This window comes from Hyla sarda, unplaced genomic scaffold (genome assembly GCF_029499605.1).
Source record: "Hyla sarda isolate aHylSar1 unplaced genomic scaffold, aHylSar1.hap1 scaffold_262, whole genome shotgun sequence".
NCBI lineage: Eukaryota > Metazoa > Chordata > Amphibia > Anura > Hylidae > Hyla > Hyla sarda.
This window is the reverse complement of record NW_026609310.1, coordinates 97681-118789: the sequence shown is the minus strand read 5'-3', so window position 1 is coordinate 118789 and position 21109 is coordinate 97681. Positions and strand designations below refer to the sequence as shown.

Here is a 21109-nt window from a genome sequence, read left to right as displayed (position 1 = left end):
TCTCGCATCTGGCAGTAGTCCCTCATCTCCCACTTACCTTTCAGTAGTCCCTTATCTCCTCTCTCACTTGGCAGTAGTCTCTCATCTCTCTCTCACCTGGCAGTAGTCCATTATCTCTCCCTCTCATCTGCCAGTAGTCCCTCATCTCCTCTCTCACCTGGCAGTAGTCCCTTTTCTCTCTCTCACCTGGCAGTAGTCCCTTTTCTCTCTCTCACCTGGCAGTGGTCCCTCATCTTCTCTCACACCTGGCAGTAGTCCCTCATCTCCCACTTACCTGGCAGTAGTCTCTCATCTCCTTTCTCACCTGGCAGTGGTCCCTCATCTTCTCTCACACCTGGCAGTAGTCCCTAATCTCCTCTCGCATCTGGCAGTAGTCCCTCATCTTCCACTTACCTGGCAGTAGTCCCTTATCTCCTCTCTCACTTGGCAGTAGTCTCTCATCTCTCTCTCACCTGGCAGTAGTCCATTATCTCTCCCTCTCATCTGACAGTAGTCTCTCATCTCCTCTCTCACCTGGCAGTAGTCTCTCATCTCCTTTCTCACCTGGCAGTATTCCCTCATCTTCTCTCACACCTGGCAGTAGTCCCTAATCTCCTCTCGCATCTGGCAGTAGTCCCTCATCTCCCACTTACCTTTCAGTAGTCCCTTATCTCCTCTCTCACTTGGCAGTAGTCTCTCATCTCTCTCTCACCTGGCAGTAGTCCATTATCTCTCCCTCTCATCTGCCAGTAGTCCCTCATCTCCTCTCTCACCTGGCAGTAGTCCCTTTTCTCTCTCTCACCTGGCAGTAGTCCCTTTTCTCTCTCTCACCTGGCAGTGGTCCCTCATCTTCTCTCACACCTGGCAGTAGTCCCTAATCTCCTCTCGCATCTGGCAGTAGTCCCTCATCTCCCACTTATCTGGCAGTAGTCCCTTATCTCCTCTCTCACCTGGCAGTAGTCCCTCATCTCCTCTCTCACCTGGCAGTAGTACATTATCTCTCCCTCTCATCTGGCAGTAGTCCCTCATCTCCTCTCTCACCTGGCAGTAGTCCCTCATCTCCTCTCTCATCTGGCAGTAGTCCCTCATCTCCTCACACCTGGCAGTAGTCCCTCCTCTCCTCTCAGCTGGCAGTAGTCCCTCATCTCCTCTCACCTGGCAGTAGTGTTTCATCTCCTTTCTAACCTGGCAATAGTTCCTTATCTCCTCTCTTACCTGGCAGTAGTCCCTCATCTTCTCTCACCTGGCAGTTGTCCCTCATTTCTATCTCACCTGGCAATAGTCCGTCATTTCCATATCACCTGGCAGCAGTCCCTCATCACCATCTTACCCTATATTAGTCCCTGCTGTCCTTATATGACACAAGTCCCATGTGTCTCCTCTCACCTTACCGTAGTCTGGTGTTTGGCAGCAGTTCTCCCCAGTTAGTCTTCTTTATAGATTAGTCATTGTCTTCATTCTGGGGGAGTTGTTTTTTCTGGAGACCTCTCCTTCCCATTATTGGTTGGGACACCTTCTTTTCTTTAGAATGTTTAGTGTCCAGTTCCTAAAATGTTTGCAGTAATGCTGACTAAGGACTCATGAGAACCTCAGAGCTAAAATCGTGCACTGGATTGCATGGAATCTAAAACCAACAATATTCTAAGCCAAAATATACATTCAGGAAGGAAGCCATGGGGTGTCCACGTGTCCTGATTCTAGAAAGTCTGGGTCAACTTGGCAGAGAGCTAAGAAAAGAATAATGGAGCAAAAGAGGTGAAAAGAAAGGGGAGGGGGGTGTGTGATCAGAGTCAGCTGCTTTGTGGCCTTGGTCGTATGTTTTTGTCCCTCTGGAATACCCATGGACCACACATTATCTATTCCCTTGCTGTAGAAGGGAGGTTCTCATACAATATTTGATGTACTTGGTCCCATCCATCATCTCTTTGATGCAGTGAAGTGGTCTTGTCCCCTCTGCAGAAAAACGCCCCCAAAGTATAATGTGTGATGGTGGGGACGGTGATCTTGGGGTCATTGGCAGAATTCCTCCTTCTCCAAACAACACAATTTGAATTTCCAAAGAGCTTGATTTAGATCTTTCTGACCACAACTCCCTCCCCCAGGTCTTCTCTGAATCATTCAGATGGGCCTCTACATGAGCTTTGTAGTTCTAGGCTGATTCTTCACCGCTCCCATGACCATTGAGGCTCTATGAGGTGAGATCTTACATGGAGCCCCCGACTGGAAGAAACACAAAAAAAAAAAAACTTTCCATCTCCCTCATTCAGAAATAACAATCCCAATTGTAAATTTTGCCCCAAGCTGCTTGGCGATGGTCATGGTGATAATCTTGTAGCCCGTTCCAGCCTTGAGTCGGTCTAAAATCTTGTCCTTAACATCCTTAGGAAAGCTCTTTGGTCTTGGCCATGGTGAATAGTTTGGAATTTGATTGATTGCCTCTGTGATCAGGTGTCTTTTATACAGTTAACTCTTCCTATAAGAGAGTGCTCCTAATCTCAACTCCTTACCCGTATAACAGACACCTGGGAGCTAGAAATCTTACTGATTGATAGGGGGTCAAATACTTATTTCACATATACCAATAAAATTATAGACGGATCATTTCTTTGTCAGTGGGCAAATGTACAAAATCTGTAGTCCATCCTCTCCCCTCTTCACTGTAGGTCATGGGCATCATGTGTTACTGTACCTTGATGACATCATTGTCTACTCCAGGACATGAAGAGCATCTGCGTCCCATGTCTGAAGTCTTTGATATACTTTCTCAATATGGTCTTAAAGGGGTACTCCACCTGCCAGCGTATGAAACATTTAGTTGCAAACACTGTGTGCCACTGGTGACGTCACACCACACCCCCTCAATGCAAGTCTATCGGAGGAGGCGTGGTGCCCCCTCCCATATACTTGCATTGAGGGGGCACACAGTGTTTGCAACAAAATGTTCCATACGCTGGCCAGTGGCGTACCCCTTTAAGGTCAAGCCTTCTTTGTGCCACCTGCTGAAACCAAGAGTAAACCATGGACATGTAGTGCATGCCGAAAGAATACACCTAGACCCACAAAAGGCCAACACTAACAACCATGAAGGAAGTAAGAAGTTTCCTGGGATTTGCCAGCTACTAGTGCCGCTTCATCCCGCATATTGAACTCCTTCATGGATGTCCCATAGAGAACCGTAATGGCAAGCCTATTCATGATTGGTCAGAACTGCAAGACAAGCCATTCCAGACACTGAAAACTCTCCTGACTCAACCTCCGACTGTGCCGATTATATACGGATACCAAGTCTTGGAGTCGTGTGATGTCAAGTTGACGATAACAAGGGAAGAGTCATCCCTTATGCCGGCCGTACCAGGTGCCGAATAGAATGAAAGGTATTACGGTTCCTTCGAGCTAGAGCTGCTAGCTGTTGTGTGGGCCCCACAGAAAAAAAATCAAGGATCACCGTGCGTCAACACCATTCACCGTGAATAGAGATAACAATCCTTTGGTACATCTCGACACAGCATGACCCGGTGCCCTAGAACAAAAGATGGGCTTACTGATTCACTCAAGTATAGAAGGGGCAAGACTAACGTTAATGCTGACACTTTATACCAGTGGTTTCAAACTCTGGCCCTCCAGATGTTGCAAAACTTCAACTCCCAGCATGCCCGGGTAGCCAACAGAGTAGAATTTTTGCAACATATGGAGGGCCACAGTTTAATTAAGACCACCGATATAAGGTGTCTGCATTAATCTTGGTCTTGTCCCTTCTATACTTGATAGTGAAGCAGTAGTTTGTGAATCAGTAAGCCCATCTTTTGTTCTAGGGCACCGGGTCTTGCTGTGTCGAGATGTACCAAAGGATTATTATCTCTATACACGGTGAATGGTGTTGGCGCACAGGGATCCTTGATTTTTTTTTCTGTGGGGCTCACACAACAGCTAGCAGCTCTAGCTCGAAGGACCCGTAATACCTTTCATTCTATTCGGCACCTGGTTTGGCTGGCATAAGGGATTATTCTTCCCTTGTTTTCAAGAACTTGACATCACACGGCTCCAATACTTGGTATCTGTATAGAGTTGGCACAGTCGGCTATAGTCTGGGTATACCAGCATTGGAGGTTGGGTTAGGAGAGTTTTCAGTGCCTGGAATGGCTTGTCTTGCAGTTTGGACCAATCATCAGTTGGTTTGCCATTATGGTTCTCTCTGGGACCTTAAACTTGTGTATGCTCTTATCTAGTTTTCTAAGTATAGTTACCACCCTTCAGCCATGGCTCAGAGGACAGCTTTTAAGAGGGGGAGTATGCAGTGTCCCAGTGCCAATGGTTCAGCTATAAGGTTTTTGGTTTTAATAGTCAAAAGGTTTCTTAATGCATAAATGTTTATGAGGTACTGGAGAGTTAGTGCAAATGCTCCAAGTTGTACCAAAGTAACTGTATTTTATTGGAATGTCTCCAAAAGTTTGGGTAAGGTTGTTCAAGTTGTTTCATGGAATCCAAATGCCCAGAGGTCTCATTCTTGCACTTTGAAAGAAACAAGAAATATCCAGCACTTGGGAGTTCACAACTAGCTCCGCAGAACAATATTGTGGTACACAAAGTGGTAACTTACGTCACGATGGGGGATATGAAGTGTATCAGAAATCCCACCTCCTGGTAAATGTATCACAAAGATTCCAAAGTGTAGGATTGCAGGGGGGGCCGCTGCGCCGGCTTCCAGAAATGCAGCATGCTATCAATATTACTGTAAAAAAAAACTCTGTATATAAAGGGTTCTGTATACTATATGTTTACAGCCTGAGGAAGGGTATACAGGTCATTAGACACCCCGAAACGCCTCGCTAGCTATTGTCTTGCTTTATAAAAGATTTTATATGGTTAATAAATGACCCATCCCTGCCAGGACCCCCGCGATCACTGTGCAGTACTCAGCGTTCGTTTAGAACGCTGGGTGCGGGCAGCTGGGGTTGTGATGCTCCCTCGTGACATAACACCACACTCCCTCAATGCAAGTCTTCGGGAGGGGGCATGGTGGTCGCCACGCCCCCTCCCATAGACTTGCATTGAGGGTGTGTGGTGTGATGTCATGAGAGGCATGGCCGTGACGTCACGACCCCCGCCACCCTCTTCAAGCGTTCGGAACAAAATGTTCCGAACGATGGGGCAGCGGCGTACCCCTTCAATAGCGCCCCCTATGTTGTGCTGTGGATTGTGAAGACCACTCTTTGGAAGATATATCGCATTTATCGGCGTATAACACGCACTTTTTAGGCTAAAATTTTTAGCCTAAAGTCTACCTGCGTGTTATACGCTGATAAGCCGCTGCAGTTCAATGATTTAAAGCGGGCTCTTTAAATCAATGAACTGCAGCGGCTTTGCAGGTGCAGAGACCGCCACCGCTGCTGGCTTCTCTGCCCCTGCCTGTCCTGGGGTCTAGAGCCCTGCTGCCGGCCCTTCTCTCCCCCTGGCTATCGGTGCCGCTGCCCGTTCTCTCCCCCTGACTATCGGTTCTGGCCCCATTGCCGGCGCCGATAGCCAGGGGGAGAGAAGTGGCGCCGGCAATGGGGCAGTGGTGCCGATAGCCAGGGGGAGAGAAGGGGCAGCAGCACCGATAGCCAGGGGGAGAGAAGCGGCGCCAGCAATAGGGCAGCGGCGCCGATAGCCAGGGGGAGAGAAGGGGCAGCGGCACCCATTGCCGGCATTGCTGCCCCGTTGCCTCCCCATCCCCGGTTGTATAGTTACCTGTTGCCGGGGTCGGGTCCGCGCTGCTTCAGGCCTCCGGTGTGCGTCCCCTGCGTCGTTGCTATGTGCTGCGAGACGCAATGACGTCACTTGTCATTGCGCCGTACCGTGCAGTGCATAGCAACGACGCATGGGACGCACACCGGAGGCCTGAAGCAGCGCGGACCCGACCCCGGCAACAGGTAATTATACAACCGGGGATGGGGAAGACAACGGGGCAGTGGCGCTGGCAATGGGTGCCGCTGCCCCTTCTCTCCCCCTGGCTATCGGCGCCGCTGCCCCATTGCCGGCGCCGCTTCTCTCCCCCAGGCTATCAGTGCCGGCAATAGGGTGCCGGCACCGATAGTCAGGGGGAGAGAATGGGCAGCGGCACCGATAGCCAGGGGGAGAGAAGGGCCGACAGCAGGGCTCTAGACCCCAGGACAGGCAGGGGGAGAGAAGCGGGCAGCGATGGCCCCTCTCCCCCTGCCTTTCCTGGGGGAGTATCGGTGTTATACGCATGCACACACACGCACCCTCATTTTACCAAGGATATTTGGGTAAAAAACTTTTTTCACCCAAATATCCTTGGTAAAATGAGGGTGCGTGTTATAGGCCGGTGCGTGGTATACCCCGATAAATACGGTATATACTTTGAAATGCTGACTGGGCCCTTCGGTGTAGTGGTAGGCTGATGTATGAATGACTACAGCCTCCCACGGACACCCAGTGAGTCCCACCTAATAATTTTGGTCTGATTTCTGTTTGGAGTTGGGTTGTAGCGCCATCTGCCTGTTTTTTTATTTTTTTATTATTTTCTCTTATTCCTGCACTTACGGGAACAACTCCACTGACAAAAAGGTGGTGGATGAGTCTCCAGGCAACACCCGGCTAAATACATCATCCTGTCGCATGACAAATTTAGAAAAAGGTCTACTAATGCCCCCTGTGGTCATACACAACACTTACAGAACTGATCAGAATGTTACAATTTATTGCATGATTTATAATCAGATGATCAGGATCAGGAGATCACTCATCGATATCGAGGACGTCTGAGAAATCAGGAAATTCATATTACAGATCAGAACAATCACCATATCTTGGTTTATATATATATCTCCAAGAATAACATCCTACATGTATCTTCTGTATCGATCATCTCTATTCATATCTATATTATAATTTTCTCAAATTTTCTTGGATATTGTTGGATTTTGGGGCCCTCGGCTCTCATCTCCATCTGCTCTTGATCTGATATATAAATGTCTCCTTTGTATAGATTTTGGGTCTGAGGCGTCTTGGAGGTAGGTTGGGTGGTCTCCACCAGAGATGACAGTTAGAGGATAGACGCCTATAACAGACTCCATAAATAATTGGTTCCTCTCACATATTCATCTCACACATGAACCAGTAGGGTCGTGAGCAGTGGTCATCGTTCCATTGTCCGTTGTTATGCAGATGAGCGCAATCTTCTCCTCCTCCAAGTCCATGGCCAAAATAATTATCCGGCTGACCGGGGACCCAATTACTACAACATGAATATGAAAATTATCATCCCCCAGAACAAAGGTTCAACAACACGATGACAGTTCTGGCACAGGATGATGACACTTGGGGTATAGGATGATGACGCTCGGGGTACAGGATGATGACACTTGGGGTACAGGATGATGACGCTCGGGGTACAGGATGATGACGCTCGGGGTACAGGGTGATGACACTGGGCACAGGATGATGACACTCGGGGTACAGGATGATAACACTCGGAGCACAGGATAATAACACTTGGGGTACAGGATGATAACACTTGGGGTACAGGATAATAACACTTGGGGTACAGGATGATAACACTGGGGGTACAGGATGATGACACTTGGGGTACAGGATGATGACACTGGGGGTAAAGGATGATGACACTCTGGGCACAGGATGATGACACTCTGGGTACAGGATGATGACACTCTGGGTACAAGATGATGACACTTGGAATGCAGGATGATAACACTCGGGGTACAGGATAATAACACTTGGGTACAGGATGATAACACTCGGGGTACAGGATGATGACACTTGGGGTACAAGATGATAACACTTGGGGTACATGATGATGACACTTGGAATACAGGATGATAACACTCGGGGTACAGGATAATAACACTTGGGTACAGGATGATAACACTCGGGGTAAAGGATGATAACACTTGGGGTACAAGATGATAACACTTGGGGTACATGAGGATGACACTCGGGGCACAGGATGATGACACTCTGGGCACAGGATGATGACACTCGGGGTACAGGATGATAACACTTGGGGTACAGGAGGATGACACTTGGGGTACAGGATGATGACACTCGGGCTACAGGATGATGACACACGGGGCACAGGATGATGACACTCGGGGCACAGGATGATGACACTTGGGGTACAGGATGATGACACTGGGCACAGGATGATGACAATCGGGGTACAGGATGATAACACTTGGGGTACAGGATGATAACACTTGGGGTACAGGATGATAACACTTGGGGTACAGGATGATAACACTGGGGGTACAGGATGATGACACTTGGGGTACAGGATAATAATACTTGGGGTACAGGATGATAACACTCGGGGTACAGGATGATAACACTGGGGGTACAGGATAATAACACTGGGGTACAGGATGATAACACTCGGGGTACAGGATGATGACACTTGGGGTACAGGATGATGACACTTGGGGTAAAGGATGATAACACTTGGGGTACATGATGATGACACTCGGGGTACAGGATGATGACACTCGGGCTACAGGATGATGACACTTGGGGTAAAGGATGATAACACTCGGGGTACAGGATGATGATACTTGGGGTAAAGGATGATAACACTCGGGGTACATGATGATAACACTCGGGGTACAGGATGATGACACTCGGGGTACAGGATGATGACACTTGGGGTACAAGATGATAACACTTGGGGTACATGATGATGACACTTGGAATACAGGATGATAACACTTGGGGTACAGGATTATAACACTTGGGGTACAGGATAATAACACTTGGGGTACAGGATGATAACACTGGGGGTACAGGATGATGACACTTGGGGTACAGGATAATAACACTTGGGGTACAGGATGATAACACTTGGGGTACAGGATAATAACACTTGGGGTACAGAATGATAACACTGGGGGTACAGGATGATGACACTTGGGGTACAGGATAATAACACTTGGGGTACAGGATGATAACACTCGGGGTACAGGTTAATAACACTCGGGGTACAGGATGATGACACTCGTGGTACAGGATGATAACACTTGCGGTACAGAATGATAACACTTGGGGTACAGGATGATAACACTCATGGTACAGGATGATAACACTTGGGGTACAGGATGATGACACTTTGGGTACAGGATAATAACACTCGGGGTACAGGATAATGACACTCAGGCTACAGGATGATAACACTCGGGGTACAGGATAATGACACTCAGGCTACAGGATGATAACACTTGGGGTACAGGATGATAACACTCGGGGTACAGGATGATAACACTTGGGGTACAGGATGATAACATTTGGGGTACAGGATGATAACACTGGGGGTACAGGATGATGACATTTGGGGTACAGGATGATAACATTTGGGGTACAGGATGATAACACTCGGGCTACAGGATGATAACACTGGGGGTACAGGATGATAACACTTGGGGTACAGGATGATAACACTCGGGGTACAGGATGATAACACTCGGGGTACAGGATGATAACACTCGGGGTACAGAATGATGACACTTGGGGTACAGGATGATAACACTTGCGGCACCATTTCCCACTTACTGGGGGGTAGAATCGTATTTGGTTCCGTCCACCCATATCCATTCTCCAGACACGTCCGTCAGACCGATCCAGGTGTATTTCCCCTTTGTGATCCCAAATATGAAATTCTGTGGAGAGAAGAGACGTTTCCCATCACACCTTTGTTCTCCTCCCTGTGGCCCCAGTGCTCCGCCCCCCAGTATTGTGTCCTGCAATGGATGGGTATAAAATCCTTTAAAGGTCACCTCTTGTCTACCTATTAACCATCACTCTACCAAACCCCCACAGACCCCCCACAGACACCCTCCACACAGATGCCCTCACAGACCCCCCCCCACAGACCCCCTAACTGACCCCCCACAGACCCCTTCACTGACCCCCCCACAGACACCCCCCACACAGATGCCCTCACAGACCTCCCCCCACAGACGCCCTCGCTGACCCCCACAGACCCCCTAACTGACCCCCCACAGACCCCCTCATTGACCCCCCCACAGACACCCCCCACACAGATGCCCTCACAGACCTCCCCCACAGACGCCCTCGCTGACCCCCACAGACACCCTAACTGACCCCCCACAGACCCCCTCACTGACCCCCCACAGAAGCCCACAGACGACCCCCACGGACCTGCTCTTCTTCGGTGTTGATGACCACCAGGTGAGAATTTTTGGCTTTGCAGGTATTTTTGGCGTCTTCCCAGGATTTTTCTTCATTGGAGTAAAGGTAACAGCCGAGATGAGTTTTAGACCAATCAGAGGGGCAGACTTTACATAGAAGAGGATAAAACATGGGGGTGAGAGAAGACACTGTGACCTGGGGATGATGTCATAGTCCTTGTGGTGACATCATGACCTGGTGTGAGAACTATGATCTGGGACTACAATATTATCTGGATGTGATGACCTGGTGAGGATTTTATGATCTGGGGCCGTGGCCCCCGGAGGATAATCCCTTCTGTTGGGGTCATCTCTAGTTGGCTGGATTGTTAGTTGGACATTGACCTATGACCTACAGACCTGATCTCACCTTTAGAGGAAGAAATCTTCTCCACCTGATCGGACAGTGTCTTGAGGTCGGCGAGCACTCTCTGCACATCACTCTGCAGTTCCCCTAAAATACCAGAAACATCATCTCACTGTAATATTCCCCATTATGGGGTACCCGTGCCCTAAATTGATTTAGTGGAGATAAGTGAGAGACTATTGGTGGCTCCTCCTAACTCCACCCATCTCTTCCTAATACCCAATGACTGTGGAAGACATGACACACTGATTAAGCCGTGATTTTCAGTAGTGTGAACTTGCCCTTAAAGCAAAATGGACGGGCGGTTCCCAGGGTCATAGTGGGTTACCCAGATTACAATGAGGCATCACTCTCCATAGATACCCATGGTATTACAAGCATTACCAATCTGTGCAATAGAGGATGGACACAGCATACCCTGCATCCCCACCTCCATCCCCTCTGCAATGGCATGCCTACCCATAGAAAGGTCATAAGGGCAAAGGGGTCCCATCATTTAGACACTTCATGTAATATCACAAATGTAATACAGACAATCCCCATGTAATATCACACATGTAATACAGACACTCCCCATGTAATATCACACATGTAATACAGACACTCCCCATGTAATATCACACATGTAATACAGACAATCCCCATGTAATATCACACATGTAATACAGACACTCCCCATGTAATATCACACATGTAATACAGACACTCCCCATATAATATCCCACATGTAATACAGACACTCACCATGGAATATCACATATGTAATACAGACAATCCCCATAAAATATCACACATGTAATACAGACACTCACCATGTAATATCACACATGTAATACAGACACTCCCCATATAATATCACACATGTAAAACAGACACTCCTCATGTAACATCACACATGTAATACAGACACTCCCCATATAATATCACACATGTAATACAGACGCTCCTCATGTAATATCACACATGTAATACAGACACTCCCCATGAAATATCACACATGTAATACAGACACTCCCCATGTAATATCACACATGTAATATAGACACTCCCCATGTAATATCACACATGTAATACAGACACTCCCCCATGTAATATCACACATGTAATACAGACACTCCCCATGTAATATCACATAAGTAATACAGACACTCTCCATGTAATATCACACATGTAATAAAGACACTCCTCATGTAATATCACACATGTAATACAGACACTCCTGATGTAATATCACACATGCAATACAGACACTCCTCATGTAATATCACATAAGTAATACAGACACTCCTCATGTAATATCACATATGTAATACAGACACTTCTCATGTAATATCACAGATGTCCTACAGATACTCCTCCATGTAATATCACACATGTAATACAGACACTCCCCATGTAATATCACACATGTATTATAGACACTCCCCATGTAATATCACACATGTAATACAGACACTCCCCCATGTAATATCACACATGTAATACAGACACTCCCCATGGAATATCACATAAGTAATACATACACTCTCCATGTAATATCACACATGTAATAAAGACACTCCTCATGTAATATCACACATGTAATACAGACACTCCTGATTTAATATCACACATGCAATACAGACACTCCTCATGTAATATCACATAAGTAATACAGACACTCCTCATGTAATATCACATATGTAATACAGACACTTCTCATGTAATATCACAGATGTAATACAGACACTCCTCATGTAATATCACACATGTAATACAGACACTCCCCATGTAATATCACACATGTAATATAGACACTCCCCATGTAATATCACACATGTAATACAGACACTCCTCCTGTAATATCACACATGTAATACAGACACTCTCCATGTAATATCACACATGTAATACAGATACTCCTCATGTTGTATCTCACATGTAATACAGACACTCCTCATGTAATATCACACATGTAATACAGACGCTCCTCATGTAATATCACACATGTAATACAGACACCGTCATGTAATATCACACATGTAATACAGGCACTCCCCATATAATATCACATATGTAATACAGACACCGTCATGTAATATCACACATGTAATACAGATAGTCCCCATGTAATATCACACAAGTAATACAGACACTTCTCATGTAATATCACACATGTAATACAGACACTCCCCATGTAATATCAAACATGTAATACCGACACTCCCCATATAATATCACACATGTAATACAGACACTCCTCATGTTATATCACACATGTAATACAGACACTTCTCATGTAATATCACACATATAATACAGAAATTCCTCATGTAATATCACACATGTAATACACACACATTCTCCATGTAATATCACAGATGTCCTACAGATACTCCTCCATGTAATATCACACATGTAATACAGACAGTCCCCATATAATATCACACATGTAATACAGACACTTCTCATGTAATATCACACATGTAATACAGACACTCCCCATGTAATATCACACATGTAATACCGACACTCCCCATATAATATCACACATGTAATACAGACACTCCCCATATAATATCACACATATAATACAGACACTCCTCATGCAATATCACACATGTAATACAGACACTCCCCATATAATATCACACATGTAATACAGACACTCCACATGTAATATCACACATGTAATACAGACACTCCCCATATAATATCACACATGTAATACAGACACTCCCCATGTAATATCACACATATAATACAGACACTCAACATATCATATCACATATGTAATACATACACTCCCTATGTAATATCACACATGTAATTGAGACCCTCCCCATGTAATATCACACATGTAATACAGACACTCCCCATGTAATATCACAGATGTCCTACAGATACTCCTCCATTTAATATCACACATGTAATACAGACACTCCCCATGTAATATCACATATGTAATACACACACTCTCCATGTAATATCACAGATGTTCTACAGATACTACTCCATTTAATATCACACATGTAATACAGACACTCCCCATGTAATATCACACATATAATACAGACACTCCTCATGCAATATCACACATGTAATACAGACCCTCCCCATGTAATATCACACATGTAATACAGACACTCCCCATGTAATATCCCACATGCAATACAGACACTCCTCATGCAATATCACACATGTAATACAGACACTCCCCATGTAATATCACACATATAATACAGACACTCCTCATGCAATATCACACATGTAATACAGACCCTCCCCATGTAATATCACACATGTAATACAGACACTCCCCATGTAATATCACACATGTAATACAGACACTCCACATGTAATATCAAACATGTAATAAAGACAGTCTCCATGTAATATCACACATGTAATACAGACACTCCTCTATGTAATATAACATATGTAATACAGACACTCCCCATTTAATATCGCACATGTAATACAGACACTCCCCTTGTAATATCACACATGTAATACAGACACTTCCCATGTTATATCACACATGTAATACAGCTACTCCTCATGTAATATCACCCCTGTAATACAGACATTCTCCATGTAATATCACACATGTAATATCACACAAGTATTACAGACACTTCCCATGTAATATCACACATGTAAAACAGATGATCCCCTTGTAATATAAACACATGTAACACAGACACTCCTTATGTAATATCACACATGTAATACAGACACTCCCCATATAATATCACATATGTAATACAGACACTCCCCATATAATATCACATATGTAATACAGACACCGTCATGTAATATCACACATGTAATACAGACACTCCCCATGTAATATCATACATGTAATACAGACACTCCCCATGTAATATCACACATGTAATACAGACACTCCCCATGTAATATAGTACATGTAATGCAGACACTCCCCATATAATATCACATAAGTAATACAGACACCGTCATGTATTATCCCACATGTAATACAGACACTCCCCATGTAATATCACACATGTAATACAGGTACTCCTTATGTAATATCACACATGTAATACAGACACTTCCAATGTAATATCACACATGTAATAAAGACACTCCCCATATAATATCACACATGTAATTCAGACACTCCCCATATAATATCACATATGTAATACAGACACCGTCATGTAATATCACACATGTAATACAGGCACTCCCCATATAATATCACATATGTAATACAGACACCGTCATGTAATATCACACATGTAATACAGACACTCCCCATGTAATATCACACATGTAATACTGACACTCCCCATGTAATATCACACATGTAATACAGACACGCCTCCATGTAATATCACACATATAACACAGACACTCCACATGTAATATCACACATGTAATACAGGCACTCTAAATGTAATATCACACATGTAATAATGCACACGTAATACAGATACTCCCTATTTAAAATCACACATGTAATACAGACACTCCTCATGTAATATCTCACATGTAATACAGACACTCCTCACGTAAGATAACACATGTATTACAAACACTTCCAATGTAATATCACACATGTAATTCAGACACTCCCCATATAATATCACATATGTAATACAGACACCGTCATGTAATATCACACATGTAATACAGACACTCCCCATGTAATATCACACATGTAATACTGACACTCCCCATGTAATATCACACATGTAATACAGACGCGCCTCCATGTAATATCACACATATAATACAGACACTCCACATGTAATATCACACATGTAATACAGGCACTTTCCATGTAATATCACACATGTAATAATGCACACGTAATACAGACACTCCCTATTTAAAATCACACATGTAATACAGACACTCCCCATGTAATATCACACAAGTAATAAAGAGACTCTTCATGTAATATCACACATGTAATACAGACACTCCTCATGTAATATCACACATGTAATACAGACAATACCCATGTAATATCACACATATAATACAGACACTCCCCATGTAATATCACACATGTAATACAGACACTCCCCATATAATATCACACATGTAATACAGACAATACCCATGTAATATCACACATATAATACAGACACTCCCCATGTAATATCACACATGTAATACAGACACTCTTCATGTAATATTACACATGTAATACAGACACTCCTCATGTAATTTCACACATGTAATACAGACACTCCTCATGTAATATCATAAATTTAATACAGACACTCCTCATGTAATTTCACACATGTAATAAAGACACTCCTCATGTAATATAACACATGTTATAGACACTCCCCATGTAATACAGACACTCCCCATATAATATCACACATGTAATACAGATACTCTCCATCTAATATCACACATGTAATACAGACACTTCTCATGTAATATCACACATGTAATACAGACACTTCTCATGTAATATCACACATGTAATACAGACACTCCTCATGTAATATCACACATGTAATACAGACACTCCCCATGTAATATCACACATGTTAGAGTCACTCCCTATGTAATTTAGAACATGTAATACAGACACTCCCCATGTAGTATCACACATGTAATACAGGCACTCTTCATGTAATATTACACATGCAATACAGACACTCCTCATGTAATATCACACATGTAATGCAGACACTTCTCATGTAATATTGCACATGTAATACAGACACTCCTCATGTATATCACACATGTAATACAGACACTCCCCATGTAATATCACACATGTAATACAGACACCCTCATGTAATATCACACATCTTATAGACACTCTCCATGTAATATCACACATGTAATACAGACACTCCCCATGTAATATCACACATGTAATACAGACACTCTCCATATAATATCACACATGTAATACAGATACTCTCCATGTAATATCACACATGTAATACAGACACTTCTCATGTAATATCACACATGTAATACAGACACTCCTCATGTAATATCACACATGTTATAGTCACTCCCCATATAATTTAGAACATGTAATACAGACACTCCCCATGTAGTATCACACATGTAAAACAGACACTCCCCATGTAATATCACACATGTAATACAGATACTCTCCATGTAATATCACACATGTAATACAGACATTTCTCATGTAATATTACACATGCAATACAGACACTCCTCATGTAATATCACACAAGTAATACAGACACTCCACATGTAATATCAAACATGTAAAACAGACACTCCCCATATAATATCACACATGTAATACAGACACTCCCAATGTAATATCACACATGTAATACAGACACTCCCCATGTAATATCATACATGTAATACATACAACCTTATGTAATATCACACATGTAATACAGACACTCCTCATGTAATATCACACATGTAATACAGACACTCCTCATGTAATATCACACATGTAATACAGACACTCCCTATGTAATATCACACATGTAATACAGACACTCCTCATATAATATTACACATGTAATACAGACACTCCTCATGTAATATCACACATGTAATACAGACACTCCCCATGTAATATCACACATGTAATATAGACACTCTTCATATACTATCACACATGTAATATAGACACTCCTCATGTAATATCACACATGTTATAGTCACTCCCTATGTAATTTAGAACATGTAATACAGACACTCCCCATGTAATATCACACATGTAATACAGACACTCCTCATGTAATATCACACATGTAATACAGACACTCTTCATGTAATATCACACATGTAATACAGACACTCCCCATGTAATATCACACATGTAATACAGACACTCTACATGTAATATTACACATGTAATACATACACTCCTCATGTGATTTCACACATGTAATACACACTCCTCATGTAATATCATACATTTAATACAGACACTCCTCATGTTATTTCACACATGTAATACAGAAACTCCCCATGTAATATCACACATGTAATACAGACACTCCTCATGTAATATCACACATGTAATACAGACACTCCTCATGTAATATCACACATGTAATACAGACACTCCTCATATAATATCACACATGTAATACAGACACTCCCCATGTAATATCACACATGTAATACAGATACTCTCCATGTAATATCACACTTGTAATACAGACACTCCCCATATAATATCACACATGTAATACAGATACTCCCCATATAATATCACACATGTAATACAGACACTTCTCATGTAATATCACACATGTAATACAGACACTCCTCATGTAATATCACACATGTAATACAGACACTCCTCATGTAATATCACACATGTAATACAGACACTCCCCATGTAATTTAGAACATGTAATACAGACACTCCCCATGTAGTATCACACATGTAATACAGGCATTCTTCATGTAATATTACACATGCAATACAGACACTCCTCATGTAATATCACACATGTAATACAGACACTCCTCATGTAATATCGCACATGTAATACAGACACTCCTCATGTATATCAAACATGTAATACAGACACTCCCCATGTAATATCACACATGTAATACAGACACCCTCATGTAATATCACACATCTTATAGACACTCTCCATGTAATATCACACATGTAATACAGACACTCCCCATGTAATATCACACATGTAATACAGACACACCCCATGTAATATCACACATGTAATACAGACACTCCCCATGTAATTTCACACATGTAATACACACTCCTCATGTAATATCATACATTTAATACAGACACTCCTCATGTTATTTCAAACATGTAATACAGATACTCCTCATGTAATATCACACATGTAATACAGACACACCCCATATAATATCACACATGTAATACAGATACTCTCCATGTAATATCACACATCTTATAGACACTCTCCATGTAATATCACACATGTAATACAGACACTCCCCATGTAATATCACACATGTAATACAGACACACCCCATATAATATCACACATGTAATACAGACACTCCCCATATAATATCACACATGTAATACAGAAAATACCCATGTAATATCACACATATAATACAGACACTCCCCATGTAATATCACACATGTAATACAGACACTCTTCACGTAATATTACACATGTAATACAGACACTCCTCATGTAATTTCACACATGTAATACAGACACTCCCCATGTAATATCACACATGTAATACAGACACTCCCCATATAATATCCCACATGTAATACAGACACTCACCATGGAATATCACATATGTAATACAGACACTCCCCATAAAATATCACACATGTAATACAGACACTCACCATGTAATATCACACATGTAATACAGACACTCCCCATATAATATCACACATGTAAAACAGACACTCCTCATGTAACATCACACATGTAATACAGACACTCCCCATATAATATCACACATGTAATACAGACGCTCCTCATGTAATATCACACATGTAATACAGACACTCCCCATGAAATATCACACATGTAATACAGACACTCCCCATGTAATATCACACATGTAATATAGACACTCCCCATGTAATATCACACATGTAATACAGACACTCCCCCATGTAATATCACACATGTAATACAGACACTCCCCATGTAATATCACATAAGTAATACAGACACTCTCCATGTAATATCACACATGTAATAAAGACACTCCTCATGTAATATCACACATGTAATACAGACACTCCTGATGTAATATCACACATGCAATACAGACACTCCTCATGTAATATCACATACGTAATACAGACACTCCTCATGTAATATCACATATGTAATACAGACACTTCTCATGTAATATCACAGATGTCCTACAGATACTCCTCCATGTAATATCACACATGTAATACAGACACTCCCCATGTAATATCACACATGTAATATAGACACTCCCCATGTAATATCACACATGTAATACAGACACTCCCCCATGTAATATCACACATGTAATACAGACACTCCCCATGGAATATCACATAAGTAATACAGACACTCTCCATGTAATAACACACATGTAATAAAGACACTCCTCATGTAATATCACACATGTAATACAGACACTCCTGATTTAATATCACACATGCAATACAGACACTCCTCATGTAATATCACATAAGTAATACAGACACTCCTCATGTAATATCACATATGTAATACAGACACTTCTCATGTAATATCACAGATGTAATACAGACACTCCTCATGTAATATCACACATGTAATACAGACACTCCCCATGTAATATCACACATGTAATATAGACACTCCCCATGTAATATCACACATGTAATACAGACACTCCTCCTGTAATATCACACATGTAATACAGACACTCTCCATGTAATATCACACATGTAATACAGATACTCCTCATGTTATATCTCACATGTAATACAGACACTCCTCATGTAATATCACACATGTAATACAGACGCTCCTCATGTAATATCACACATGTAATACAGACACCGTCATGTAATATCACACATGTAATACAGGCACTCCCCATATAATATCACATATGTAATACAGACACCGTCATGTAATATCACACATGTAATACAGATAGTCCCCATGTAATATCACACATGTAATACAGACACTTCTCATGTAATATCACACATGTAATACAGACACTCCCCATGTAATATCAAACATGTAATACCGACACTCCCCATATAATATCACACATGTAATAAAGACACTTCTCATGTAATATCACACATGTAATACACACACATTCTCCATGTAATATCACAGATGTCCTACAGATACTCCTCCATGTAATATCACACATGTAATACAGACAGTCCCCATATAATATCACACATGTAATACAGACACTTCTCATGTAATATCACACATGTAATACAGACACTCCCCATGTAATATCACACATGTAATACCGACACTCCCCATATAATATCACACATGTAATACAGACACTCCCCATATAATATCACACATATAATACAGACACTCCTCATGCAATATCACACATGTAATACAGACACTCCCCATATAATATCACACATGTAATACAGACACTCCACATGTAATATCACACATGTAATACAGACACTCCCCATATAATATCACACATGTAATACAGACACTCCCCATGTAATATCACACATATAATACAGACACTCAACATATAATATCACATATGTAATACATACACTCCCTATGTAATATCACACATGTAATTGAGACCCTCCCCATGTAATATCACACATGTAATACAGACACTCCCCATGTAATATCACAGATGTCCTACAGATACTCCTCCATTTAATATCACACATGTAATACAGACACTCCCCATGTAATATCACATATGTAATACACACACTCTCCATGTAATATCACAGATGTTCTACAGATACTACTCCATTTAATATCACACATGTAATACAGACACTCCCCATGTAATATCACACATATAATACAGACACTCCTCATGCAATATCACACATGTAATACAGACCCTCCCCATGTAATATCACACATGTAATACAGACACTCCCCATGTAATATCCCAC

General features: G+C 42.3%; 1 protein-coding gene across 1 annotated transcript in view; it reads right to left on the bottom strand.

The window, feature by feature from the left end:
- Positions 1–7071: 7071 nt before the first annotated feature.
- LOC130324280 (C-type lectin domain family 4 member M-like) overlaps positions 7072–21109 on the bottom strand; it is a gene marked incomplete at its 5' end in the record, with an annotated part of 86434 nt that continues 72396 nt past the window's right edge. The window contains 4 exons of the mRNA XM_056553230.1: positions 7072–7216; positions 9538–9644; positions 10147–10283; positions 10528–10629. Of these exons, the coding sequence (XP_056409205.1) occupies positions 7072–7216; positions 9538–9644; positions 10147–10283; positions 10528–10629 (491 nt within the window). The remainder of the gene's footprint in view (positions 7217–9537; positions 9645–10146; positions 10284–10527; positions 10630–21109) is intronic.